Here is a 27,974-nt window from a genome sequence, read left to right on the forward strand (position 1 = left end):
CCTTCATAAGCCAGGGGCTAAGCGAAGAGGACTTCAGCTGGGAGGGCGTGGTTGCTGGTATTTGAGACCTGGCGACTGGGAAGCACCCCGGGAGGGAGGGAGGGAGGGAGGGGATTATAATAGAAGAATGAGGCCTGATGTGCTTCTGAACTCTCCGTCTGGGTGGGGAGGTGGAGAAAGAGGACATTAGACGGTGCAAGACTCCTGGGCCAGGAGAGCGCCAAGCGCTAGACGGTGGCAGGTTCTCAGGGTGACTGGTGACTTGAACAGTTGGGAGAGGGCTCCTTGGAGGGGCAGGGGCTCCGCAGGCACCCCCTGTACCCGAGGGATACAGTCAGGATGGCGCTGCCAGCAGGCTGACCTCTGAGGGCAGAGGAGACCCCAAAACATAAATGGGGGGGCTTTCAGGTGCTGTGAGGTGGGCTAGGTAAGAGAAGTGTGAGCGCAGGGGGGGCGGGCGCAGTGTGGGTTCAGCCCATGAAGCTTCCCCGGACTGTGAGAAGGAAATGCAGTGACACTGACCAGCGCCCTGGGCTCTGGGCCTCCGGCCAGGCTGCCCTCTGACTCACAACAGCCCGGCTTGCTCACGGACCCAGCGAGGCAGGCAGCACGGCCACTTGGGTCCAGGGCTTCTCGCCTTTCCAGCTGCTTCCCTGTGTGCCTGGGCATTTCCCAGGGCTAGGTAAACCTAAGGTGGGGTTTTGGTGTTTTTTCAGCCCAACATTAGGCCTATGAGACAGGTGCAAACTCCTTTTTATAGAAGAGGAAACTGAAGGTTAAATTCATTCAGCAAAGATCACTGGTCATAGGCTATTGAAGGCACGCGTGTTCTTGCCTCTCTTAAAGTCACAGGCTGGAGTGGGAAGAGAAGCGTGGGGTGGGGGCCCGGGAGGGGACAGACTGAGGACCGTGGGGTGGATCCCCGGCCGGCACTGAAACCAACTCTTGAACAAGCTCTTGAGACTTGCCATTCCAGGACCAGTAAGACTCTTGGTCTTGACCTCTTCGACCTGTGTTGCTGGATATCAGGGACCCATTGCCGTGGAGGCCCTAATTTGGGGTTCTCATGTCAGCTCTGCTGTTAACTGATGGAATCCTTCTTGGATTTTCCAACCCCCTCACTGCTCACCTTCAAACTATGGGCCTTCTTCTTCCTTTGAAAGCATCTCAGCCTCTCTTCCTATGAGATGCCGACGTAGACCAGTCCCGCTCCATCCCTTCCTGCATCCCCTCAAACGCAGCCTGTAGGCTGACGCAGGTCCGCGCCTCTGCCTTTTGCTTATGCATTATTTTCTCTTAGGTTACAGGCAGCTGGTTCTGTAGGTTGATTCCGTGATAACGCCCGTGGCCAGCCAGGGTTTTCGTTTTTAGGGGAGTTTGTCTCCCTGTCACCTCTTGGACTGCTCTCAGCTATTTGTGTTTTGGTAACTATTTACTATGTATTAGGCGGCATATTTGACATTTTCATGGACATTAATGATTTTCGTTCCCATGACAACCCTGTGAGGTTTGCCTCATTTTACACTTGAGGAAATCGAGGCTCTGAGAACTTGAATCACTTACCAGGAAATTACAAACTAGGGTTCCAGTTCAGGCTCTGAGTTTGTCGCCCCTCCCCCCGCACCGTATGGGCGTGTGACGAATGTCTGGTGGTGAAACCTGGCTCTCCAGCTGTCATCACCGCATGTGGCTTAGCAAGACTCCTAGGCAGGACCTGCAAGCCGTGGCTTCTTGAGGCTCTACGCCTCCCCACCCCTCCGGCCCCGTGGTCTCAGCATCCTGACCCCTGGGGTGGACAGCGTGCACCCAGGAATCCCGCAGGCTCCCCAGCAAACCTTTTGTCTGCCTGGGAGAACCCTCTCCCATGAGCATGGCTTAAGCCCTAGAGCCCTAAAGTGGTTTAATGACAGACTGCAGGGCGCTAACCTCAGTTACTAAAATCTAAGTTATGAGAAGAGTATAATCCAGTCGTCCGGTGCCCAGGAAGCCAGTGAGGTTCCCCGTAGCCCCAGAGCCCTTCAGCCCCGGGCTTGGGGCCTGGACTTGAGTTGGAGTCCATGAACCTTTACCACCTGGGGACCATGGGCAAATGATCTCATCTTTCTAAGCCTGAAATTTTGCCTAAAGATGGGAATCACAGTGAGGCCTCACGGGTTGGGGTGAAGGCCAGTGGACCCAGGGCCAGTTCCCAGCACATAATAGATGCTCATACACAGGGCCTTCCCTTTGGGTGAGCGGTCAGTGGGTGGAGTGCCCAGCTGAGCCCGGAGAGCGCCTCTCAGGGCAGTGCTCGACCTGCCTGTTTTCTGATGGGATTCTCTGGGTGGTATCACTTTGATTATTGGTCAGGAAGTGGAGGCAGGAGGGCGTTGGGTTCTGTGGGGTTCATATAGTTTCCTTGCTGCTCGTTCCCTCTCTGTCCTTGGTGCCGGTCACGTCTGGGCCTGCCCTGCGGCCCGCCTATCCCGTGGGCACAGTTTGCTCTCTCTGGTGGGCTGTCTGTTGTCTCAGGGTGGCTCCCTGCTGAGGTGTCTCCTGGGTCACAGTGGCCTGTTTGTGTTATCTTCCGTGAACCGCAAACCCTGTCCTGGTTTCCTCTGGCACCTCCACCCCGAGACGCAGCACAGGGGAGGCAGGGAGAGAGGAGAAGCCACGCCAGACTTGGGTTCTGTTTTGATTTTACTTTGCGGCGAGCTGTGTGGTGGCATCGTACTGTTTAGTGTCTGCTTTGAAGGGAGTCTGCCATCTGCCTGGTAATAATGGCTTCAGCTCGTTAGTCACCCATGAGTTAGAGCTCCGCTGTGCAGACTCAGTAAATAGAGCAGACACCGGCGGGGCCGGAGCCCAGCCAGCCCAGCGTCTGCGGGCTGCGCCGCGGTGACCCTACCGCCCGGCGGCTGCCAACTTGGTGGGGGTTCCACGCAGTCCTGGATGCGGGGGCAGCGGGCCGTGGAGTGGGGTCCGAGTTCTCTCCTCGCCTGGACCCTCCTTCCTTGTGGGTGCGGGGCTCTGCGGTTTGGAGCTCCTCACACAGGGTGTTACGGCTCCTTGGAGAAAGAACCAGCTGCGGAATCAGGAGCGAAGGACAGATAAGATGACGCCGAGCCTCAGAAGACCTTGTGTGGCCTTTCCTTCTCTCATAACCCAAACAGCTCATGTTTGCTGACCTCACATGCAGACATGGTCCTTGGCCTGTGAGCTGCATCAGCTAAGTCACGTTTTCATGATGGCGGGGTTTGGGGTGTAAAATTGGGGCTGACACGGGTGAGCATTTGGGGTGTTCCTAGACTTCCAAGGCAAAGGGTGACCTGTGTTCAGGAAAAGGTCATGAGGACAGACATCGCGTGACCCTCAGCGTAGGGACAGGTGCACAGCCCGTGAGGACCAGGGCCAACGAGCAGAGTCTTCCATGAACTGTATTGAACACGAGACGTCCTCTCTTAGGAAGGAAAGAGTGATAAGATGCGAGGTAAAATGGGTTAAGGCAGAGGCTCCACGGGATGATGGCCGCCACCCTGGGACACGGCGCTGTGTTCCGCGTGTTTGGGGTGGAGGCTCGCTCTGCGTATCCCGCTGGGAGCCCTGTGACAACAGCGTAATACTTCCACCAAGAAGGGTCGGGAGGGTGACTGTTACCCAGAATTCAAGCCACCTGCACCCTTCTCTGTCCAGCCTGGGCAGGAAAGCAGTGTTTCTATCAAGGCTGGTTCTCTGGATGATGCCCCCCCCCCCGCCCCCGCCAGGAGTACCGGGCAGCTCAGCCACCAGGTGAGTGCTCCTGGGTCAGAGTCAGGAGTGAGGGAAGGTGGCTGGATGTGTCCTTGGAGGGGCGAGCAGGAATGAGATGCTTCGAAGATGAGAGGGAGGACAAAGCTTCTGGTAGCAGATGCTGGGGAGCCTGGCACAGCCCCTCCACACGGGCAGGGCGGCACCCCTCCTTTTGAGGGAGGCTGGTGAGACTCCTGCCAGGGCTTCCTGGTGACCCTGCTGCTGGTTCTGGGCTGACCTGGGGCTGGAAGGGGGCATGGGACTGTGCTGGGGATTCTTCTCAGACTTTCCGCTCAGACGAGCAGAGCCCTCTGCCCCCGCCCCCTCCCCCGTGGGATTAGCCCTTCACGTTAGGCCAAGACCCAGCCAGGCTTTTACACAGACCAGCCAGGTCTGGCTGGGAGCTGGTGGCAGGCATCTGTCACCGCCCACTCGTCTGAGTCATCCACACTATCTTCCCAAATCGCAGAGCCTTGAAATCCAACACAAATCCAGGGGGACACTGGAAAGGAGGGGGGCCCTGGAGGGGGGAGGGGCACGTTCCAATCAGGCCTGGGGGTGGGGGAAGGGGCTTTGAGTGCCTGGCTTGGGGGTCTGGGAACCCCTATTCTAGGCCCCTTGGGATTGTGTCAGGACACCCCTCCAGGCCTTGCCGACCCCTGGTGATCTCACCCGTGGCCACCTGGTGGCTGCCCCAGGGGGACGTCTTCTCCTCCTGGCTGCGGGAGAGAGGGCGCTGGGACCATCCATGCAAGAGCTCCACCCACTCCCTGGCGGGCGGTGCTTCCGGAGGCTGCAGAGCCTGGGGGCAGAGGGAGGCCTTCATGCTCCTTTCCCTTCCCAGATCCCGTCCTGGCAGATGGAAGTGGGAAGGGAACACTTCAGCCAGGGGACAGGGCCCGCGTGGCCACCTCATGGCCCGGAACCTCCTGGCCCCGCCCTCACCCTCTGAACCGGAACCTCCTGGGTCTTAGAGGCTCAGGACCAGCTCTGCAGGACAGCGGATCTCAGAGCAGATTGGGTCAGAGTCAGCCTTCCCTCTCCTGCTCCTTTATCTAAGAAGAAGATTCCAGACCTTCCTGCCCAAGGTCCAACTAGGCACTGGGTCTAGCAGTTTCTCCCCAGATCAGCTTCTATAATTTCACTCACGGAGAAAGATAAGGAAGTCATTGTACAATTGCAAAAAAATAAAATAAAATAAACCCCAAGAGTATTTTTCAATCATCCCAATGGCCTCGTTCCCCAGGATGCTGACTGGGAGCTGCCAGCTGCCGTGTCTGCAATGCTAACGTCCGAAAACGAGGCACTCCAGCCTTCACTCACAGGAATGAACCCGCAGCGCCCAGTCTCTGGCCCCGGGGGTTCTAGGGTCTCGGGAGCTCCACTTTGACGAACCCCGGAACACGAGGAGTAAGGGTGTCGGGCTGGGATGACCTGGCTGCGGTCACAGCCTTCGTCACGTGTAAGTGGCCACTGTGTTCCTGGTGCCCAGTGGTCCCTGCACTCCCTGCGTGGCTGGAGGGAGCAGGTGGCTTATAGGGAGGTGGTGGCACACGTGGCCGTAGCCCAGGAGGGCCACTGGGCCTGTCCTTCCCCACTCCGAGGACCCTTCCTGAGGTCGAGGGTCCCCCCTCTGGTGCCCCCCAAACTGGCCTTCCCCAAGCACATTTCTGCCAGAGCATCTCCACCCATCGGATTTTTCTCTTCTAACTCCTCTCTCTCAGGCCAGCAGGGTTCTCTTCTGCGATGAGCGAACCAGTCCTTGGCTGATCAGAGAAGGGGTGGTTTAATGAGTTCCCTCTCTTGGTTACCTTTTACACCCGACCTAGACCCGAGTGAGAGGCCTTGGGCGGGTTTGTGGCCTCTCACACTGTTGGGACTTACCTTTGGGAGATATTGGGCTTTCGGTGTCCAGCAGGTGAGTCTCTGCTGTGCAGTCACCGTGCCTGTAAACGGGGCTCTGGAAGGCGAAACGCCGGCCTTTCGGACCCAGGGAGGGGAAGGGGGACAAGCGTGCCCTGGCTGGTAGGTGTAGCAGGTGTGTTGGCATGAAGGGGGCGATTGAAGGAGGAGAATTTTGCAAGAGAATAAAGTATAACTACTGCCCATAGCACAGCTGCTTCTGGGAAGTGCCATTTCACCCCGTGGAAACGCATTCTGTGTCCCAGGATTAATAAGAGGGATGCTTGGTTTTCCTTTTCTCCCCTGTGGGACAGGGATGGGTGATAGTGGACCGGTCACTTTGGGTCAGCTTTATTGAGACAGCGTTTTCACACACAATGAAATCACCAATTTTAAGTATAAATTAGAGGGGCTGTGATCGATGTTCTCAGTCATGTGACCTCCACCACAGTCATGATACAGAATGTGCCCCTCACCCCAAAAGTCCCTGCTCCCTTCCCCCCATCCCTCCCCACCTTGGACCAGTCTCCCCGTGAACACCTGTATCCAGCACAATTCCAGGCACATGGAGGCTGCTGACAGACGTTGAGGTGAATAAATATGTCAGTGGCCCTAACAATGTTAAAGTCCTCCCCCCAGGTCTCCTTCTGTCCCTCCCATTCACCCTAGCAAGCACTTGTTAGCAGATAATGTCTGCGTTTAGTCATTCCCGAAACCAGCCTCAGTAAGGAGTGTTCCCAGAGTTGACGGCTTTCCATCTAAAAGCAGAGACGCGCCGACCTGGTGGCTTATGCTGTCTTGGGCAAGACCGAAAACCCGCAACAACGCTGAAAACTCGCCCTGCCGCCTCGGCCAGACGCCACCAACCTCATCGCCTGCCTCTTTTGCTTGTTGGTTAGATTTTCAGCAATAAGTGAGGGGTCTGCTTGAGCAATCTCGGAGGCGACCAGGAGAACATCCCCAAGGCTCTTGGGGGCAGGGACTTTTCTCTGATTCCAAGTCCCTTCGCCCGGCCTCCCTCTCCCCTGTAAGTCTGGGCTGGGTCTTGGCAGACACCAGGGCGTGGTTGACTCTGCCCCTCCCCGCAGCGCTCTCGGGGTTTGTCACGAATTTTCAGTTAGATGACAGCTGAGGTCGGAGTCCCCGAGACTTCTCCACCCTGTGTCCAGTGCCTGGGCTGGCCTCCTCTCCACGTGGCTGGCCCCACCGTGGCATGGCGGTCTCAGGGTGGTGAGATTTTTACCTTGGCACTGGTTTCCCCAGGGAAGATGCCAGAAGATTCTGGGGGATTCTTCAACGCTCCTTATCGCCAACTCGGAAGTCACCTGTTGTCATTCTGCTGTTTCTGTGGATGACAACAGCCCAGACGTGAGGGATGGAAGAATAGACTCAACTTTGCTGTGGGGAACAGCTCAAGTGCACGGAGGGGAGACGTGAACGAGGGGTGGCGTCGTGTGGCCAGTGCCGCGTAGCCCATGTGCAAGCCGCGATTTGAGCCACCTCACCTGGGGCTTGAGGGCTCCAGCCGTGAGCTGTGGTGAGGAGCTTGGGGTGGGATAGACACACCCTAAAACCAGTTTCCTGGGGCACTGGCGCTAGTCTATTCTGTTAACAACAACAACAAGCCCGTTTTGGCTGAATTGATATCATCACTGGTGTCCTGTCTGCGGTCAGAGAAACACTGTCCCACATGGTACCAACTCCTGTACTTTGTGTGCGAGGCTCAGCCACAGTCAAATAAGAGACCTGCCTAACAGGCCACTCAGGTGCCGTTTCTCACGGACCCGGCAAAAGTCCTCTAGTCTCCGGTGGCATCGGCGGGGAGGCTGTGGGGACCAGACCCTCTCCCACCACAGGCAGGAGGGCAGAGCCTCCCCGTCTGACCCCCGGGTCCATGTGCGCGTGCATCCTGCTCTGCACCGTGCTCATCACTGACACACAGGAGGGCTCTTCCTCCCGCTCTTTCCGGTGTCTGCGACATATTCCTCTGTGGGACCCTCTGGCTTCCCCAGGCCCCAGCGGCTGCCATGCGCACGCTGTCCGTCCTTCATTCCTCCGGCTGCCGGGGCGTCTCAGGAGCCGTGGCTGCTCAGAGGGTGAGGCAGGCGTGACTTCTGCCAGATGCGGTCACATGGCCTCCTGTGGGCTGACCTGTGGGGTCGGCTCCCTCTCCTTTACAGGGACCTCCCCAAGGATGGGCTGGTCTCCCCGCCCGTTTGGAAGGTCAGCTCCCACGGTGGTCCCGGGGGGTCAGAGTTCACTCCCTCTGGGTGCAAGGACTTGGGACCTGGAGCCCCATGTTTTGCGACTCGGGGCAGGTGTCCCCAGGACCTTGAAGGTGCGAAGGGCAGAGATATGTAGTCAGAGGCTCCAGGACGCATGGTGACCAAGAGTGAAAACAAAGGCCGGAGGTACCAAGGGATGGGCAACGCCAAGGGGCCCCTGGCTCTAGGAATGGCCCCGCGGGACCTGGCCCCGAACCTTCTGGGCATTTTCAGCGAAGAATAAAGACCCCATGAGGGAGTAGATAAAAAATGCTGCGGGCTGGCTCAGGGAGGTGTTTCTTCCTAGCCCCATCCGGGTGCAAAGGGACGCACTGGCCTGGGACATGTCCTGCCCTGAGGACCTCTCAGCACCCAGGGCCTCCGAAGAGGCTGCTGGCTTTTTTGTTTTGTTTTGTTAATCCTCACCTGAGGACATTTTTGCATTGATTCTTAGAGAGAGTGGAGGGGAGAGGGAGAGAAACCTCGGTGTGAGAGAGACACATTGACTGGTTGCCTCCTGCACAGGCCCGACCAGGGCCGGAGATCAAGCCTGCAACCGAGGTATATGCCCTTGACCAGAATTGAACCCAGGACCCTTCAGTCCGTGGGCCGACACTCTATCCACTGAGCCAAACCAGCCAGGGGGAGGCTGATGGCTTTTAACCCAGTCCCTAGGGTGTGAGAAGCAGGTGTTTATTTTTCCTGCCTTGGAAAACAACCCTGTGTTTTGCCCCTGACCCCCCATGGTGGCAGCAGCTGACCCTGAAGTTTCTGCTGTCCTGGCTTCGGCCTCACGTGCAGCATCTTCCTTCCCTCCCCTCCTTATGTAACGAGCCCCTCTGGAACGGAAAGGGTTTGTTGGCAGCTAAAAAACAAACAGGAAAAGCCTAGCAAATTCCTTGTCTGGATTCATTGGTGCCATGGTTTGTGGCCTCGAGTCCCCGCCGGCCGGGGGATTTGTCTACTGCCCCAGACATTCTGAGGCTGCCTGGGGACGGTGGCCCACACCGACTTCCATCTGGAGCGTGGAGGCCACAGCCTCGATGCAGGATCCACACCGGCTGCTGAGCCTGAGAGAGGGGCCTGGTTCTCAGACCGCCCCCGGCCCTCTTGCTGCCTCATGCGGTGAGCTGCACTTGGCTCATTTCTCTTCTCTGCCTGGAGGCTGGGTTGGGCCTTAGACAAGACCCCCTCGGCTCAGGACCCTGCATCTGGGCTTGGGCGATACAGCCGTTCCGCTGTCTTGGAGCCCGGGACATGGGCTAATTGACCACCCAGGTGGAGCGATGGCCACGGGTCCCTCAGGAGCTTCAGGCAGGCCCTGCAGCTACATTGCAGGCTCCCAGTGCACCCCTGTTCTTCCCGAGAACTGATTTCCCATCTGGGGCTGCCCGAGCCTGGGCCCTGCCCTGGAAAGGGTGAAGTGAGCAGGTACCATCTCCTGGCCCTGCTGGTCTCCATGCACCTGTGGCCCGCTCTGCGGAGCGCCCGCCCGTCTTCAGTCGGGCAGGATACTGAGCTGACTGTGAGTGACTTACTCCCAAGGGTTCTCGGAGCAGCTGCTCACCTACTAGCCATGGCCACGGGCGTGGAGGATTCTGGGAAGTAACAAGTTCACACAGGCCAACAGATGACAAAGAAGGGAGATGTGGGCTAAGAACTGTCTCGCTGGGAGGGAAGAAGCAAGGATGCCAACAGAACGTAAATGAGAGGACAGCCTCATCTGATACTTAAGACTGACCTTCTCCTGTGCCCAGGAGAGCCGGCCGGTGCCAGGGCCTCCACCTGCACTGTGACTCTAAGAGAGTTGTCACCATCTTTCGTCATGGAAACGTAGCTGGAAAGTCAAAACCAGCTGGAAAGAGCATGGTGGGCTAGAATCGGGCGAGAACTTGCAAGACCAGGATTTGGCCTGGCTGGGTCATGGCTCTGCCACGTGGCTCTGACCACCTCACCTGAATCTCCCTGGACATCCCTTACCCCAGTTACCCACCCAGAATAGAAGATTTCTGAGCTCTTCCCACTGTGGCAGCTGTATTTCCCTGGGTCTAGGCGTCAGGAGATGGGCGGGGGGCGGGGCGGTCAGGTAGGTACAGGTGCTGACAGACCGTCTCTGAAGGGCTCTGGGTGGGTGGTTCCCCCAAGGGCACAGCTGCTGTTCTGGGTGTAGCGGTGGCCCGGGGCTGCGGGGTTGGCAGGAACAGCAGTGCCCACCGCGTAAAGGACCAGGGGAGGGACAGACGGGCTGGGTGTCCGGGGAGGAAGGAAGGAATTGCCCACCTCCCCCTGACAATGCAGAGATGGGATTTTCTGTCCCTTTACTCCCTGCATATTTCTGGGCACAGAGTACAAAGAGCGGTCAGAGGCTCAGCCCGGACAGAGGAAACAGATGGGGCTCATCATTGTCTCCTCCCAGGACCTCGGAGGACGGAGGGTCGCTCATCTCCGAGGTCACCTGCTCCGCTGCAGAGCTCATCCGGTGCCCATGGCTGTGACGGCTCTGTCCACAGCGCAGGAAGGCGACATGTTACTCTATGTCCGCATGCGTGGGTGCCCATCACCGAAACAGAAACTCCGCGAAATGCGAGGCCTCCTGTGTGGTCCTCATTCATACTCCTCTGTGGAACCCGCACAGTCCTGACCCCCTGGCGGGCAGGCTGTTCGTTTGAAACAGGTCGAGGCCCTGGTATTCATTATGCATCGTGTGCGAAGCCCTGGCGCACTCTCCAGGTCCTGGGCGTCTCTGCTTCCTCTGAACCCTCGTACGTGTCCGTCTATCCCATGCCGGCACAGAGCGGGGCTGCGGGACCCAGCAGGAGGGAAGGCAGACCCCTCGGCACCTGTAGCAAGTGTTAGGGAAGAATCTTTCGATACATGGTTTTATAAATGTGGACATTTGATATTCTGATATTCTGAGCTGAAAACCACTGGGGACCCCAGCTCCTGGGCCAAGTCCAGAGCCACCTTGGGTACGTGGTTAGGGGCCGGAGAAGGGCTCGAAGACTTGACCCACGCAAGACCCCCCTACATAGAGGAAGGTGTGCCAGAGCCCACCAATAGCCCCGAGACATTCTACAAATGTTCGCTCGGTGCCAATTTTATTCTAATGTGTGGTTTCCCTCCTGCAGTTTGTCTTCAAACACAGACCGAAACCCACGTGATTTTTCCCCCTGTGGTGCCAACACTGCCTGCGGGGCTCTGGGCAGGGCCAATGGGGAGGCCGGCCATCCGGGGCCTCAGGTCTGACCGAGGCCATCGGGGTTCATGGGACAGACCACAGAGGCGTCAACACCAAGGCTACCACAGTCTCGTTAGTGGTTTGGCATTTTCTTTGTGGGTAAATAAACCTTCTCCCGAGACCCAGAGCTGGTCTTTTCAGACCCTGTATAACGTGAGGTTTGTCTTAGTAAAATCACAGAACGTCAGGGCTGCACACAGTCCTGGGAAGGAAGGCCCGCCTCCTCTCAGGGCCGGCTCGTGGGTTCCGTCCGTCCCTGCCCTGAGAAGGCCCGAGTGACCACGACATCCCAGTCAGCGTCATTCTCTTATCGCCGGTCCCGCTCTTGGACGCACTCACCAGTCATTCATGCGTCAGGACACACGAGCTCATTAGCGCCTTTGCCAGGGTCCGTTCGTTCAGGGGAAAGAGCATCTGTCACCGGAGTCCTGCCATGTGCGCGGGACTGGGGTGTCATTCCCTTATCGCTGGTCCCGCTCTTGGCCGCACTCGGAGCCGTCACCAGTCATTCATGCGTCAGGACGCACGAGCTCATTAGCGCCTTTGCCAGGGTCCGTTCGTTCTGGGGAAAGAGCATCCGTCATCATCGGAGTCCTGCCATGTGCGCGGGACTGGGGGAGCGCGCCCCTCAGGTGCACGACAGGCCTTGCTGGTATGTGTGTGTGGGGAAGGGGCGCTCACTTCTAACAGCGGATCCACGTCTGGCAGAAACTCACACTTACCCGACGGTGACATCACAGTGTCGCCTCCGCTTCCAGGTGAGCTCAGGGGGAGGCTGCAGGGTGAGCGTGGGACTTTTCTAAACCTGCTGGTCTGTCCTTCCTCGCGGTGAGAATGGGCCTGTCGGGACTGTTTCCTGTTTGTCACTCACGTGGCAGGATGCACAGCCTCTCTTATTCGTCTCCGTCCTCCCGTCCACCTGTTTCCTTTGGGCATTTCTTGCAGCGCCTGGCAAAGCGAAGGTCCCGCTCTGTGTACAGAGACTCCTGGTGCCTGAGTGCGCCCACTCACCTTCGGGGGGCAGCATCCCGGCTCTCACCGACCCAGCGGGGCTTGACGGGGGACCTGAGGCTGCACCCCCAGCCTTGCAGGGACCCCACCGGTGCACGATCCATGCACCAGGCCTCTGGTATAAATATGTTTCTAAATAGTACATATACTAAGGGATTTAAGTGGCATCACACGATTTTGAGACATGCGGGTGGGCAAGGACTTAACTCTGGGTCCTGCGTGCACCCCAGACTCTGACAGGAGGGAGATTTTTATATACATTTTACTAATTTTCTTTCATCTCTGACACTTCTATTATAGAGAAAGGGCAAATAGCAATATTAAAATATTCCCTCTAATTAATTCCCTTTTAATGTGCACAATTTCGTGCACCGGGCCACTAGTAATTATTATAATAAGCTAATATTTCTTAATCATTTGTTTAGTGCCTGGCTACTACAAGTAGAGGATTAAATCTTCATATCAATTCTCTGAGGCAGAGACTGCCTACACTATCTGGACCTTGGGGAGGAGAACTATTTTTCCCAAGTAAGTGGCAAAGCACAGGCTGGAATGAAAGTCTCTCTGACCCCAGGGCCCTGCTTCACCCCAGTGGTGGCTTTGGCCTTTGAATTTGTTGTTGCGCCATGAAGAGGTACATGGACCTTGTTTCTGAAAGAAATGTGGAGACTTTGGAGAGTTTCAAGAGTGACTGTAGTATGGTAAGACTCTGACATTTACTGTGGTGATTGCATGGACAGTGATCAGAGCACGGATAGGAATAATGATGGAGGCAGCCTAAGAAGAATGGATTGATTTAAAATGTTTAAAATACAATAATTAGGATCTGATGATTCATTTGATTTGTAAGCTGAGGGAGAGAATGAAATGCATTTTCAAGACCACAGCCTTTGCAGAAAAACATAAATAGGAACTACTATTTAATTCAAGATGGCAGAGTTTTAAAAGTATTCACCTTCAGTCTTCTAGAGTATGTGCCTGAATTATCTTTACTCTCTCTTTGGGGTGACAGGCCACGCTGTCACAACAGTAGGTCACATGCATCTGAAGGGCCAGGAAACTCAGGGAATCTGCAGAAGCAGGCGTGGGGTACTGCTCTCCAATTTACTCTGCTGCAGTGCTTGCTTTACTGGGGGATTGTGCAGACTTGTTTCACTGACAGAGCAAAGCTTAGACCACTCTCTTCCCAAAAGGTAATCATGAAAGGGATAGTTTGCATTCTAAATTGTGAATTTGGTAAGATATTTTATGCGGTGGCCTGGCCGAGTGCACGCATAATTGAACCGTCACAGACTCAATGGTGGCACTGGTCAGGGGAGCCCAGCGCTCCCTCATCTGTGACATCTCCCTCCTCCCATCACCTGATGTGGCCTAAATCCCACCTGCTGAAGGAGCGAGGGTGGCCTGTGGGGAGAGGCTGCAGTAGACCCTGCAGCTTGGCTCCTCCCCTGTGTCTTCTGAGGCCCCTCCAGGCACCTGCCTCCCTCCGGCTGTGAGCTGACCCAAGCCCTCTGTCACCTCCACCCAACATGCCCCTTACACTCCCTGCTTCCAGGAGGAACTCGGGCCGGAAGAAGGCAAGACGCCGATTCAGGTTCCTAATCGTCGAGGTTAGCAGAGGCTGAGCTCAGCCTGGCCTGCAACTTTTGCCTTCAAGGGTCACTTCGGGGCCTGAGTGAGGAGGGGCCTGAGAGAGCCTGCACGGCATCCTCAGCTGTAAACCGGGGCCACGGGCCCTTCTGAGGTGGCGTGTGGATCCGCTCCACAGGCTGCCCACAGGCAGAGCAGGCCAGCTGCCTTGTCACAAGAGGCAGAGGCGTCTCCAGAGCACTTTGCCGTCCTCTAGGTTTCCCCGTGCGGGCCGCGCAGCACCATCTTAGCTGGGAAGGGGCAGAGGCAGCTCTGATGCTAAGGAGCAGCAGTGCATGTCTCTGCAGCCTTTGCAGCTGGATTTTAGCAGGAGTCGGGTGACCAGGGCTCAGGGCAGTGTCCTGGGTGACACCCTGTGCCCCTCTCCCCGGTAGTCTTGATTGGTGAGAGTGTCCTCGGTGGGTGGCCGTCCTGGTTCCCAGGCGCGAGGACTCTCGCTGAAAGGGCCTTGGTTTGTGTCATCTGATATGGTTTTCACAACCTCCCCCCACGACACCGAAGGCACTGTGGACTCATTTACCAGGGGAGGTCCTTGGAGGCTCAGATGACGTGCTACACACAAGAGAGCGGAGGGGACGTGGAGGCCCGGAACCACTCTGATCTAGGAATCTGTAGCCACGTGGTTTGAGAGAAGTTTACTGTCTGGTGCTATTGAGCCAGTGGAGCCCCTGGGTGGGGACTGGGGTGGGGAGAGGGACGGGGGCTCGGGCTGCACCTCCCAGGGCTTCTTTCTTTGGAGAAAGGCCAGCTCATTGGAGGCTGAAGGCCCAGGCCACTGGCCAAGGGCTGGGGGGGAGGCGAGCCAGCCATGCAAATCCATTGGGACCACCAGGTGGAGGGGAGGCGGGGGCCCCAGGATTGAAAAATTGTGGTTTTCTTTTCTCTTTAACATCAGGAAGTCTCTGAGACAGCAGTCAGGAACCACGGTGTCCTCTGGAGAAGGAAGAATCCTGGCACCTCTCCGAGAGCCCAGTCTAGGCTTCCCTAATTTGGCCCCCGTCCCACCCCGAGTTCCAGTGATTCAGGGCTTGTTCCTTATTTTTTCCAAGAGCCGTTATATAACGTGAGTGTTTTTCAAAGGCTCCAATTGGCCATGGCTGTGGTCACCACCCCTACCGTGGTACCAGGAATTGCCTGTTTGGCAGTGTTGAGGTTTTGTGCAAAGTCAGTTCACCCGGAGACACCTCACTGTGCCTCCCACCGGAGGGCTCGCCAGGGCGAGCGCCAAGCCACGATCCCAGCAGGTCAGACGCAGACAAGGTTGAGCCCTGTGACTGGGAGTGGGCGAGTGGGGAGATGGGCTGGGCATGGGGGTTCCACGTGGGAACCTGAGTGACCTGCAGTTCGGAAGATGCTGCTCACGGCTTTTCTGGAATCCACAGAGCGTCCACCAGGACCCACCTGCCGTTTTACTGATGACCCAGAGCCTGAGGGACCTTAGAAATCGGCCGAGAACCAGAGGCTTAGCACTAAGGAGCCGATGGAGGCACATGGCAGTTAGAAAGCGACAGGCCCAGTGGGGAGTAGCCACCTGTGTGAACTGTCAGGGATACGCGGGGGGCACGCGCTTCCCCTGCCCTTGCTGTGGCCGGTTCCTGGAGGCTCTGCCTGGAGGCCCCGAGCTTCGAGGGCCCTGGAGAGGATCTGGTGGGTCAGGAGCGGAAAGCTTGTTTTCCTGGCTAGTCAGGAGGGGAGAGCTGCGTTTACTCAGTGGGCCCTTCTCCTCCGATAGTAACCCCGCCTGCTGCTTTGTTCAACAGGTAAGAACAGAGGACGTGGGGGCGTAAAGGCACCTTCTGAAATCATCCGGCTAAACCCTCTCATTTGACAGTCGTGAACCTGAATTCAGACGTGCCCCGGTCCCCCGGCAGTAAACAGCAGGGCTGGGGCTGGCGCGTGGCCTCAGGCTCTGTCCCTGTGAGCAGGTCGCATTCGGACCTGCCGAGGGCCGGGCCCCGGTGTGCCCAGCCGACCCTCCCCGGCTGTCCCGCAGCCCCTTCCCGATGTCGCTGGCAGTGGGTGCCGTGGGTCTGCTCGTCGCGGGTGGAAAAGGAAAACCTCGCTAGATGTGTTCCTTCTTGGGCAGGAATCACACGACCAGTAATTCGTAGGAATGTTCAGTCGTGACCCCGGCGTTGAAGCCCCCTGGCGGGTCCTCAGGTGCAGGCCGTGCCCCGACATTGGCAGCCTCTCTGCTCGTCCTGTATTTGCGCTCCCATCTGGCCTCTTTCTGGGGTACCCCAGCTGCAGCAACAGAGGAGTTGTATAAGACCGAGCTGAGAGCGTCAGAAACGCTGAATGGGCAGGACTGCATCTGGTCCGCAGACACCAGCCCCTCCACCAGGGCTGCGATGTGAGTGGAACAGCCCACCCTGCAGGAATTCACACGCCGGCTGGTTGTAAACCGTGTAAGCTCTATTATCTTATGGAGAAAGGTTGGGTTAAGTAGGGGGGGAGGGGGCCTGTAAACAAGACCCCGACTATACAAAGAGCAGACATGCAGGGTGTGGAGGACCGCATTGTTGGTGGGATACTTGACATTCTCTTCTTCGCAACATCAACGCCTGAATTACTTCTAGTTAAGAAGCAAACCTTCAAGAGAAAGTTGGTGTCGTCAGCCACCTTGGGAAGGAATCCTAGAACTGTGCGAGTCCTCCCCCGTCCTCCCTCCCCTGTGGTCTCCCTGTGCCGGGGAAACCCATTTTCCATGGCAGAGCTGTCTTCACAGGCTCTGACACCGAGCTGGCGTTCATGCCTGGCCCTGTGCCATCCCAAGGAGGGGGTAGAGTTTAACAGGAAAAGCTCTGAGCTCCGAGTGGCTGGACCTGGGTCGTAGGGCCTGCTCGCCTCTGTCTGGTTGTCTGGCTTTGGCTAAGAGGCTTAATGACCTCTCTGACCCCCGTCTCCTCATCTATGCACTGAGATGATACCACTCGGCTTTCCTGGCTGCATGGGCTGCTCTCGGGACCAATGAGGCAGCGATTGGAAGATTTAAGGACCGTGCCAATGGCCGATGGGTGCCGGCTCTGCTGTTGACACCCTGCTTTTTTGTGATCGACTCTGGACCTTGGCCTGCACTTCTGAGGAGGGGTAGGGCTGGGGGTTCAGTGAGCTGCTTTTCGGTCAGCTCACATCTCGGGAGTTTTCCCAAACCTGGGGCTGTTCTCTTCTGTCCGGATGCTTTCCTGAAGGTGACGTCATCAGCCCAAATCCTGAAGATTGCCTTCCCCACATACCCTGATGCTCCTCTGCAGGGCATGGGGCCAGGTCTGAGGACAAGCCCGGAGTATAAAGCTGTCTCTTGGCAGAAGCCACGATGGTGCCTCAGCGTGGCCCAGGGAAATGCCCACTCGGCACCCAGGGGCCTGCCTGGCTGGCTGGCAGGACACAGGAGGAGAGTGTGAGGCTCTGGGGGGAGTTTGAAGTCGAAAAACCACAGGCGGGACAAGCTCCGCAGCCTGGGCCTTCGGAAGGTCAGCCCACCTGAGCGGCCTGGTCCCCATTATTCCAGCTGGTAATGGCCCTGTGGCCGGAGCTGGAGATGGCCCACAGCGGCCTCGCGGTGCGTGCTTTCTCCGTGCGTCCAGGAGATTAGATCAGGGACTGTGGGGTGGGAGTCTTCCAGCTAAGGCCTCCACGCGGGCCAAGGGGCTTCCCTGCAGGGCTGCTGGACGGAGCAAACACAGCGCCCGGAGTGGGCGTGTGGTGGTGGCTGGTGGACGCGATGCTTTCGCTGGGTTGGGAGCAGCTGATGGGACCGCCAGGGCAGCCCGTGACAGCGGGGGCCGGCGTCCTGCGCTCGGCTCTTTTAAGACTGTCCTGACGTGCGTCACTGAACCGCCAGGGCCTCCGTGCGAGAGTGTGATGGTTCTCAGGGCTCTTAGGGGAGGAACACATGAGAGTTTATGAAAAGGCTTCCGCTTGTGGAAACTTGTGCTGAACAAACGTTCAAGGGTGATGATTACTGGAGACCAGAGAGGAATGTTCTCGTTAAAATGGGAGGCAGGTGCCCCGCGCCTGGCTGCTCCTCACTCCCCGTGGGCTGAGCCGCGCGGCGCCTGCTTTCTCGCTGGCCCGTCAGTGCACACGGGCAGCCCTCATGCTGGGACCAGGGAAGGGGGTGCCTTTTCCAGGGGCTCATTCAAACACTTTTGCCACCTGCCGTATGCCGGGCCGGCAGGCCGAGGACACAAGGTGAGCTCCTCCTGCCCTCCGAGGAGTGATTCTCAGAGAATAGACTGAATGTGGAATGCCGCCGATGGCCCAGGGGCATCTCAAGGACGGTGGGAACACAGATAAGAGAAGAATTGATTTTGCCCGAGGATGGGGACCAGCTGGGCTTTGAATTGGGCTTTGCATGATACACAGGAGTTCTCTGACCCCGGATTTGGGGCTGGGGGTGGAGGGCTGGGGGAGCATTACAGCGCCGGAAGGAAGGGTGGGAGCGGGCAGAGGACAGCGCTGAGGCTGGGGCTGTCCCAGAGGGGCTGTTCTGGGAATCCGTTGAGAGGCCTTGAACTGAGGTGTCTGAGCAGTTAAGACAGCGTTCCAGACAAGCCTTGTTTGGAAAAACCACAAAGGGTCTGCCCAGGCTGTTGCTAAAAGAAGGAGCCAGGGCACAGGGCACATGAAAAACAAGGCTGCAGAGACCAGCACATCCGTGGGGCCCGGCTGAGTGACTTATCCCAACCATCACTGGTGGGAAGCTGCCAGCCGTCTGCCTGGGGCGCTGGCCGAGTCTCTGTGATGCCTGCACCACACCACAGACCAATCAACGCACCTGCCCCAGGAGCTCTAATGGGCAGCCAGGCCTGAGCCGCGGTGCTGCCCATTGGCTGCTCCCAAGGCTGGGCCTTTCCCCTCCATTCCCGCTCCCTGTTGGCTCCTTCCCTCCCTGCCCCTTAGTCCCTGCCTCTTCTTTCTTCTTCCTTCCTCGCCGGTGACAGGTGACCTGGTGACAGGGGACCAGAGGCAGCCACTTCCTATTCGGGAAGGGAATGTGGAGAGTGGTCAGAATTTCTGAGTGGTTAGTGCATCGTCACCCACTTCTTCCACCCGTTTGCCATCCATGCCCCCTTCCTAATGGTTGATATGGGAGGAGGATCAGGATGGGAGGTGACACAAAGAGCCATGTGCAGCCCCTGGAGGAGGCATATGGGCACCTGAGTGCCACTGTCATTGACCACGTGCTCTGTCTCCATCCTAGGACCTGAGCTCTTTTGCCATGCCACACCTGGATGGAGACCTGGAGAGTTCAGAAAAGCACTCTTCTCATAAGGTAAGGTCACCTTTCTCAGAGCTCGCCTGAGGTGCCAGCAAGGCAGGACTTCCTCAGCAAGTGCCCAACACACACACTTCTACCTTAATATCCACCGTGCTCCGACTTGCACATGCACCTGTGCTCCCATCTGCACATGCACCTGTACTCTCACCTGCACATCCATCTGTGCTCCCACCTGCACATGCACCAGTGCTCCCATCTGCACATCCATCTTTGCTTCCACTTGCACATGCACCTGTGCTCTTACCTCTGTTCTCACCTGCACATGCACCAGTGCTCCCACCTGCATATGCATTTGTGCTCCCACTTGCACATGCACCTGTGCTCCCACCTGCACATGCACCTGTGCTCCCACCTGCCCATGCACCTGTGCTCCCACCTGCCCATGCACCAGTGCTCCCACCTGCACATGCACCTGTGCTCCCACTTGCACATGCACCTGTGCTCTCACCTGCACATCCATCTGTGCTCCCACTTTCACATGCACCTGTGCTCCCACCTGCCCATGCACCTGTGCTCCCACCTGCACATCCACCTGTGCTCTTACCTGCACATGCACCTGTGCTCCCACATGCACATGCACCTGTGTTCCCGCCTCCACACCCATCTGTGCTCCCACTTGCACATGCACCTGTGCTCCCACCTGCACATCCACCTGTGTTCCCGCCTCCACATCCACCTGTGCTTCGACTTGCACATGAACTTGTGCTCTTACCTCAGCTTCCACCTACACATGCACCTGTGCTCCCACCTGCACATGCACCAGTGCTCCCATCTGCACATCCATCTTTGCTTCCACTTGCACATGCACCTGTGCTCTTACCTCTGTTCTCACCTGCACATGCACCAGTGCTCCCACCTGCATATGCATTTGTGCTCCCACTTGCACATCCACCTGTGCTCCCTCCTACACATCCACCTGTGCTCCCACCTGCACATGCACCTGTGCTCCCATCTGCACATGCACCTGTGCTCCCTCCTGCACATCCACCTGTGCTCCCACCTGCACATGCACCTGTGCTCCCACCTGCACTTCCACCTGCAGGTCCCCCTGTATCTACTCCCTACATCTGGTGGTCTCCTGGTGCAGCCTGGAGACAGGGCCTCAGGTGAAAGCTGTGTGGATGGTAGGTAGAGAACTGGAGGGGAAGCGGAATGCAGCCTTTGTTGGGGTGCCTGTCAGACCCATGACCACTGTGAGTTCTTGGTCTTTCCTTGGTCTCCTCACTCCTGTCCCAGAACCATCCCTGGAGGGCAGACATGGCGTCCTCCTGACTCTAGAACCTTGGCAGGTCTGCTTCCCATTAAACTCCTCGAGCTACATATGGGCCAGGACTGTGCCAGCTGCGCCCCTTGTGGTAGATCCCGTCACCTTCGCAGCCCTGTGCCTTGGCCTGGTGTCCTCATTGGGAAGGTGAGGATACCGAAGCTTAAGGCACCTGTCACACTTCTAGAAATAGCTGGGATTCAAACTCCAGCCCTGTGTCCAGAAGCCTTGCTTGTGCCACCCTGCTGTCGGGTCACCTTCGTTCCCACTGCCCAGCCACGTCCACAGGCACCCACCACCCACCACGCAGAGCTTCTCCTTCTTAATTATTCGAGGATTAGACAAAACTCGGGAATCCTGAGTCCCATAGGGAGGTGGCATAGTGGCGAAACTGGATACAGACAGAGAATCTAAATGCATTTCATGTTAAATGGTTAGAAAAAGAAAAGCGCAGACTCTGTGAGGGGTGAGCTTGAGCTCTGTGGTTCCTCGCCGGGCACGGCCTCTGCATCTCCCTGAGGCCACGCTGGTCCTCTGTGCGGCTGGGGAGTGGCAGAGGGTGGGCCTGACAGCCTTTAAGGAACCTCAAGCCCTGTTTGGGGGCGCCCTCTGGTGGTGGAAGAACTCACAAGGATCATGGGTCCGACAGGCACCCCAAGTGGACAGAGGCCCATGGGCGCGGAGGCTGCCTGCCTGCCTCTGGGTGTGTGCGTTCACCTACCTTCCCGGCACACTGGGCTGTCCCCCAGGCCTTGTCCTTGCCCCAGGACCCTGTGACAAGCCAGCGATGCAGCCAGCCTCCGAGGCTTTCGGCCGTGTTCCCTCTGACCTGTCAGCGGCCCCCTCACTCCAGCACCACAGCGGCTTGGAGCTGAAACATGCATCACTCCCCAGCCCCGGGGCCTCTCAGGACGGAGCCCAGGCCCAGTGTGCAGACCACAGAGATTTGTTTCCTCCTGTGAAGAGGGCAGGAGAACACTGTCCCGTGTGGTCAGACCTCGAGGAGGACACACGTGAGGTCTTGAGCATAGAGGACAGGAGACAGACCCACAAGCAGGTCAAAGGGAGAAGGTACATCCTTTCAAGCCATGTCCTCTGCCTGCCATCCCCCCGCCTCCTCCAGGAAGCCCTCCTGAGAGCTGGGCAGAGGTCATGGGCCTCTGGGTAGTGCTGACCAGCCTGCGGATGGGCTATGGTGGGGGCAGCTGCCTTCCCCAGGCCACTAGTGGCACCTCTGTTTGTAGAAGAGCTTAGGGCTGTTTCTCGGGCAGGGTGCCGTGGAGGAGCAGCTCGGGGACAGAGGACACTGGGAGAGCGGCAGGTGTGAGAGTGACAGGCCCAGGGCAGGGCCCAGGTCTAAGTGCCCGAGCGAGCTCATCCCTGTGCCCGTCTCTCCGCAGGTGGACAGCCCCTTCGGCTCTGGCAGCCCCTCCAAAGGCTTCTTCTCCAGAGGCCCCCCGCGCCGGACCTCCAGCCCCGTGTCTGCTCCCGTGAGGCCCAAGACCAGCCCCAGCTCCCCCAAAACCGTGTTCCCGTTCTCCTACCAGGAGTCCCCGCCGCGCTCCCCGCGGCGCATGAGCTTCAGCGGGATCTTCCGCTCCTCGTCCAAAGAGTCGTCCCCCACGTCCAGCTCGTCTACCTCGCCCGGGGGCATCCGGTTCTTCTCCCGCTCCAGAAAAAGTAAGGCACTGTTGCTATTCCCCAGGTGGGTGCGGGCTGCTGGCCCTTCCTCTGCCACTCGGCCACGAAGCCACCTGCAGGGCAGCACAGCGGCCCACGGCTTTAGTTGGTGCTGAGCGCCTGACCTGTGTCTGTCCCAGGAACGAGTCTCCCTCCAGAGCAATGTCGGTCTCCCCCCGTCGGCTCCTCCCTACACGAACCCGCAGCCTGGGCTGAACTGTAGCTGTCTGGTACGCAGTGAGGCCTTGGCCTCCAGGCTTTTCTGAGAAACAGCAGCAGCGCGAGGCTGTTTGTCCTGTGCCGGCCGGGCCCAGCCCTTGCGCTGTCTGCCAGTGGGCTGTGCCTGTGTCTGATATTGGGAGATTTGAGTGGATCTCTTTCTGACAGACTGACTGAGTGTGTTTAAGAGAGTTCTTCAGGGTCGTAAATATTTGTGGTCTGAGTGCAAACCATTCTCGATGGAGCACCGCGATCAGAGTGGGTAGTAGACCAGGAAACTGAAGTGGACTTTCTCTTCTCATATGTCTTAGCGCATCTCCTTGCTCCCCCGATTCTTCCTGGCGACTGGGAAGGTCCTACTCAGGAAGACAGTGATCTGGAAAACAGACTTGCCCTCAGGCACCACAGGTCTGGGGCGGCCCTCCTTTACGTCCAGCGTCATTGGTATCGAAACCTGCCGTCGGTGCAGTGTGACCATAGCATCCAATTCCGCCTTCTCAACTTACAAGGGAAGGGCGGCTGTCTCTCTTCTTTCTTTTCTTTTCTTTCTTGGTGGTGCGGGTATTGTTCCTAGTACCCGAAGTCATCCCCTGATGGGGGGTGAACCGAAGTGTCCTCAACTTACAAGGGAAGGGTGGCTGTCTCTCTTCTTTCTTTTCTTTCCTTTCTTGGTGGTGCGGGTATTGTTCCTAGTACCCCGAAGTCATCCCCTGATGGGGGGTGAACCGAAGTGTAAACGCACAGATGTCACAGACATGGAGTTGGGAACTCTACTCGGAGGCCCATTAGCACTGACCTTCCGATGCTCGAGGGAGCTTGCCCAGCCTCCTTGGCAGGGACCCCAAAATTCTCCAGCATTCCCCAGGTGCCGCCTCTCAGAGGAGGGGACCAGACAGGGGGTCCTGCTTCTCAGCAGGGGCGCATCGTGCCTGTGGTGGGTGCAGAGAGCTAGGCTTCCCGGGGCCGCGTGACAAAGGACCCCAGACGGGGGCTTCAGCGTCAGAAGTGCGTTCCCTCGCGGTTCTCGAGGCCGAAGTTCCAAATCCAGGCGTCAGAGGGGCTGTGCTCCCTCTGGAGGGTCGAGAAAATGGTCTGTCCCCTGACTGTCTCTGAGCTCCTGGTGTCGCCCGCAACCCCTGGGGTCCCTTGGCCTGCAGCACATCCCTCCCATCGCTGCCTCTCGTCACATGGAGCTGTCCCTTTGTGTGTCTGTGTCCGAGCGCTTCTCTCCTCTTCTCATGAGGACAGCGTTAGAGTGGGTTAAGGGCCCACACTGCCTACCAGCTCATCTTCATTACATCAGCAACAACCCTATTTCCAAATAAGGCCACAAATGAGGCTCTTGGGAAGGTGTGAGTTTGGGGCGAACACTTCAACCCGGCACACACGTTACCTAGGAAAAGCCGCGATCTGCCGCCACACCCCTGGCTGGATGCAGAGACTGAGGTTACCGGTGCAGGGTCGTTTCTGAAGGCAGGAAGGGGTCTGGGTGGCCTGGAGAGGCCGCAGGTGGGATGTTGGATGGAGAAGGTGGGCCGGACTTTCCGCGCCCTGGGAGCCGGCAGTCACTGCCTTGTGCGGGCTCGTTTAAGAGGCTCGCCGGCGTCCTTGGCCAGGAAATACCCAGTTCAAAGGTCTGCCTGTAAGACGCTGCGGCTTGGGTGTGGGCTGTTTGCTCAGGTGCTTCTCCACCGTCTGGGGAGGCAGCTGGAGGCGGGGCTCAGGACGGCTCTGGAGGACCAGCTGCTCCCACCGGCATCGTTAGGCCAGGGTACTCCTGGCCCCAGGACGCTGCCCGTGCTGCTGCCCGGAACCTCTGAGCCCAAGACCAGACTTTCCCTAAGTGGGAAACTAACCCTGCCCAGCCTGGTCGGGGTCCAGGGGGAGCGTGCCCGCTTCACGGGGGGACCATCGGCTCCCGGCCGCGTGGCTCCTTAACTGTGTGGGCATCACAGGGACAGTGAGTGGAGGGCTTGTAGTCTTTCTGCTCTTCCTCGTGTTTCTGTCAGCTCCTGGGTCAAGGCACCCAGACTGTCCATCGCTCCCCACGGCCCAGAACTAACTCGCCGTGCTGAGCTCGAAGGTAACGTCACTTGTCTGTAAGGAGGGACTTTGTCAGGAGCAGCCCGAAGCCTGCTGCCTCCACCAGAGGGGGGCCCCGAGACCTGTCCGTCACCAGGGCCCCGGGGGATGCGCCCGCCGGTCTGAGCACCTGGGCTCTTTTGCCTTCAGTGGACACATCGTGAAATGGCCCAATTCTCCCTGCCTGTGCTGCTCGCTAGAAACCTTACAGCCAAGCCTGTACACGGGGCATTCTGGGATATGTTTGTAGCCTTATTGCTGAATTCATTTTTGGTCTCTTATTTTCACACCACTATTTTTTTTAAGACAAAGACAGACAATTTTGTGGAAGGATTTGGGGGTATTTACAGAATTCAAAGAAGAGCTCAGGATTCAGGGAGGGAAGGAAGCAGGCTGGCCTGGGCGGCCTCGGCAGCAGGAATTCATGGATTGTCCCGTGAGGTCCAGAGAACTCCTTGTCTTTGTGTCTCTCCACTTTCCATTTTACACTCCTCACTCCTGGATGTCTGATGAGCCCGGTTAGGATCCCTGAACCAGTCAGTTGTTCAAGAAGGATTTAATTTAATGTTACTAAACTGCTCCCTAATCATTGACAATAATTATCCTATCTAATAATAGACAAACATGGTAATTAACCGTACCTCCGACACACTTCCCATTGGCTAATCAGGGCGATATGCAAATTAACTGCCAACCAAGATGGCGGCCGGCAGCCACGCAGCTGAAGCGAACAGGAGGCTTGCTTGCTCCAGTGATGGAGGAAGCCAAGGTTCCCCGCCTGCTGCTGCTGGCCTCTGAGCTGCACTCTAAGAAACAACGTTGCAATTATAGAAGCTATACAAACCCCAGAAACCTGATTTCAGCCAGCCGGGCCTCAGAGCTGGAGTTGCAACAGTGTTTCAATTATAGAAGTCTCCCCTGAGATTTCTCCATTCCTTTTCCTTTTTCTTTTTTTAGAGAGAGAGAGAGTGGAAGGGAGGGGGAGAGACCAAGAGAGAAACATAACATTGATGTGAGAGACACATCAGTTGGTTGCTCCCGCATGCACCCCGACAGGGGCTGGGGATTGAGCCTGCAACCAACCAAGGTGTGCCCTTGGCAGGACTCAAACCCGAGACCCTTTAGTTCTTGGGCGGATGCTCTAACCACTGAGCAAAACCAGCTAGGGCTCCAATCCACTCAACCCAGATGGGGAGGCTCCGCTTTAGAGGAGTGGGTTTTAGGAATGTTAAGCCAGTGATAGTACAATTAGCCATTTAGGGAGAAAAAAATAGAGGTGATTCCTCAGTCATTTGTTATATAAAGTAATATCCATAAGGAACAAAGCTTAAGAGAGAGAGAGAGAAAGAGAAAGAGAGAGAGAGAGCAACGTCGATGTAAGAGAGAGACACGATTAGTTGCCTCCTGCACACCACCGAGAAACACCCTGTTCTTTCCCTTGAAGTCCCAATGAGCAAAGTAGGGCTGTGAGGAGCTGAGGACATGCTGAAGGTCGTAGGAGTGGACGCCTGGCTTGCAAATTCATTGACAAGTCATAAACCAGCTCAAGGCATCAGATGCCATCCTGATCTCTGTCCCTTATCCTCACACCCCTTCATGACCATTTACCCTGGATGCTACTCAAACACTTATTAGCCAGTGTGGCCCAGCACCTGGCCCTGGGGACCAAGTGGGGTTCTGGCCTCAGCACAGAGGTACCTTGTCCTGGAGGTTACCTTTTGGGTGAGCATTTTGCCAGATGGTGGGGTTGATGGACGCCCAGGAGGGACGGCCAGAGGCCTCTGGGCCAGGCTGTGCACAGGCTGATTCAAAAGCATTTTGGTGGTTTAACGGCTGGCCGCCCTGGCACGCTGCCGCGGGGCCTGGCCTTGCTCACACATCCACCGTTGCTCTTGTTAGTGCCAGGCTCTTAGGAAAACCACGGCCCTTGCTTCCCCCTCTGAATAATTTTGACTGAGTCTCAGCAGGGACCCAGCGATGGGACCTCGCTCTGCGCCTTCCGGGCAGGACCCTCAGCCTCCTGGGCGCTCCGTCTCCCAAGTGGGGCACCTGCACCCAGGCCGAGGAGCAGCGGCCGGGCCAGGAGGCCTGGGCTGGGAGGGAATGGAGTGCAAACCACCCAGAAGGAAGAGAGCTGAGAGGCCGCTGCTGACCCTGCAAGGAGGGGACAGGCGTCTGGAAGTGATGTTTGTGTGGCCTCTCTTCCCGCCTGCACACCGCCCTCCTGCTTTCCCACCTCAGTGTTTCTGCAGAATCCCTCCTTAACTTCTGCAGTAGAAGGAGCTGGGCTTCGATGCCTGCAGTTGTGCAGCCAGAGTGACGAGGGGAGGGCAGGGGCCGGGGTCTGCAGCCAGCGTGCCCCTCTCTAACCCCTCCCCAACCGTCACCGCTGGTGAGAATGAGGGCGGGTCTGCGGGTCCTTTCCGGAGACTGGTGAGGCTGATGTCATGAGGGTCACGAGAACAAGGCGGTGAGAACATTTTAACACCTTAACATTTAAATGTTAAAATGTTCTGAGAACAAGGAGGTCATCACAGTGCCCGAAGCCTGTCGTTCCCTGGGGGCTGCGCATCGAGTGTGAGGAGGCCCTGCCCCTCGGCGGTTAGCCGGTCAGGAATGAAAGGGCCCCGCGGGCATTGCGGTCAGGTTATCAGGCCAGGGCTAGTTGGGGAATCAGGCAAGATAAAGAACTGATTTCAGGCACTGCTACGTAGATCAGAAAAATATACGGTCTCATGTAATCCTTATAATAACGGTTATTGGTTGACGTGTGTCCCCTCAAAAAAGACATGTTGAAGTCCTACCCCCCCGGGTCTCCGATGAGGCGGGATCTGGACGTGAAGCCATTGCCGATGGAATTAGTGGAGATGAAGTCAGCTCAGGCCGGGTGCGGGCCTGATGTGGTACGACTGGTGTTTAAGGAGAAGGGGGCGACGTAAAGACAGAAACCTGGGGAGCATGCCATGTGACAGCACAGGTAGGGATTGGAGTGCTGTGTCTGCAAGCCAAGGGTGCCAGCAGCCACCAGAAGCTGGGAGAGACCAGACTCCCCTACAGACGGGCGTCACAGGAGATGCCCCGCCAGGCTCTGCAAACCTGTCTTTTCCTGGCTTTGTGGCTGAGTGACCACTAGGGAGCAACATCGCCTCACTGCTGAGCCTGATGCCGGCCACAGGCAGGCCCTGCCCAGGGGGCAGAGAGGAGACTCACTCTCCCTGGATGAGTTTCCAGCTTGGGATGTTTGCCTTCAATGTACCTCCCAAACAGAAGGAAGCCAATGTCACAGAGGAGAGCTGTCCCCGCACACGGAGCAGCCTGCCCAGGCCTTTCCCGGGGGAGTGGTCGAACATTGAACACAGTAGTCCAGCCTCCGGGGCACAGCAGCGAGCGAGGATCCCTGCCCCTGTGGGTTACGTTCTAGGGAGGGGAGACGTGAGGAATGCCTGTGGCGCACAGAACCGTCTCCGGGTGAAGGGACAGGTGCTGCTTCAGGAGGCCTCAGGGGTGGAGGCGTCGGAGCAGGGATGGGGAGCAGGCTGCCGAGGGAATGACTGCACCTGGAGGCATTAGTGTGGCTGCTGTGCTGCGAGAGGGCAGAGATGGGGTGGGGGG

At 57.5% G+C, this 27,974-nt stretch overlaps 1 protein-coding gene across 1 annotated transcript in view; it reads left to right on the forward strand.

The window, feature by feature from the left end:
• PRKAG2 (protein kinase, AMP-activated, gamma 2 non-catalytic subunit) overlaps positions 1–27,974 on the forward strand; it is a 231,275-nt gene that overhangs the window by 50,491 nt on the left and 152,810 nt on the right. The window contains exons 2-3 of the mRNA XM_014528202.1: positions 19,040–19,111; positions 21,782–22,061. Of these exons, the coding sequence (XP_014383688.1) occupies positions 19,040–19,111; positions 21,782–22,061 (352 nt within the window). The remainder of the gene's footprint in view (positions 1–19,039; positions 19,112–21,781; positions 22,062–27,974) is intronic.

Source organism: Myotis brandtii, unplaced genomic scaffold (genome assembly GCF_000412655.1).
Source record: "Myotis brandtii unplaced genomic scaffold, ASM41265v1 scaffold624, whole genome shotgun sequence".
Classification (NCBI taxonomy): domain Eukaryota; kingdom Metazoa; phylum Chordata; class Mammalia; order Chiroptera; family Vespertilionidae; genus Myotis; species Myotis brandtii.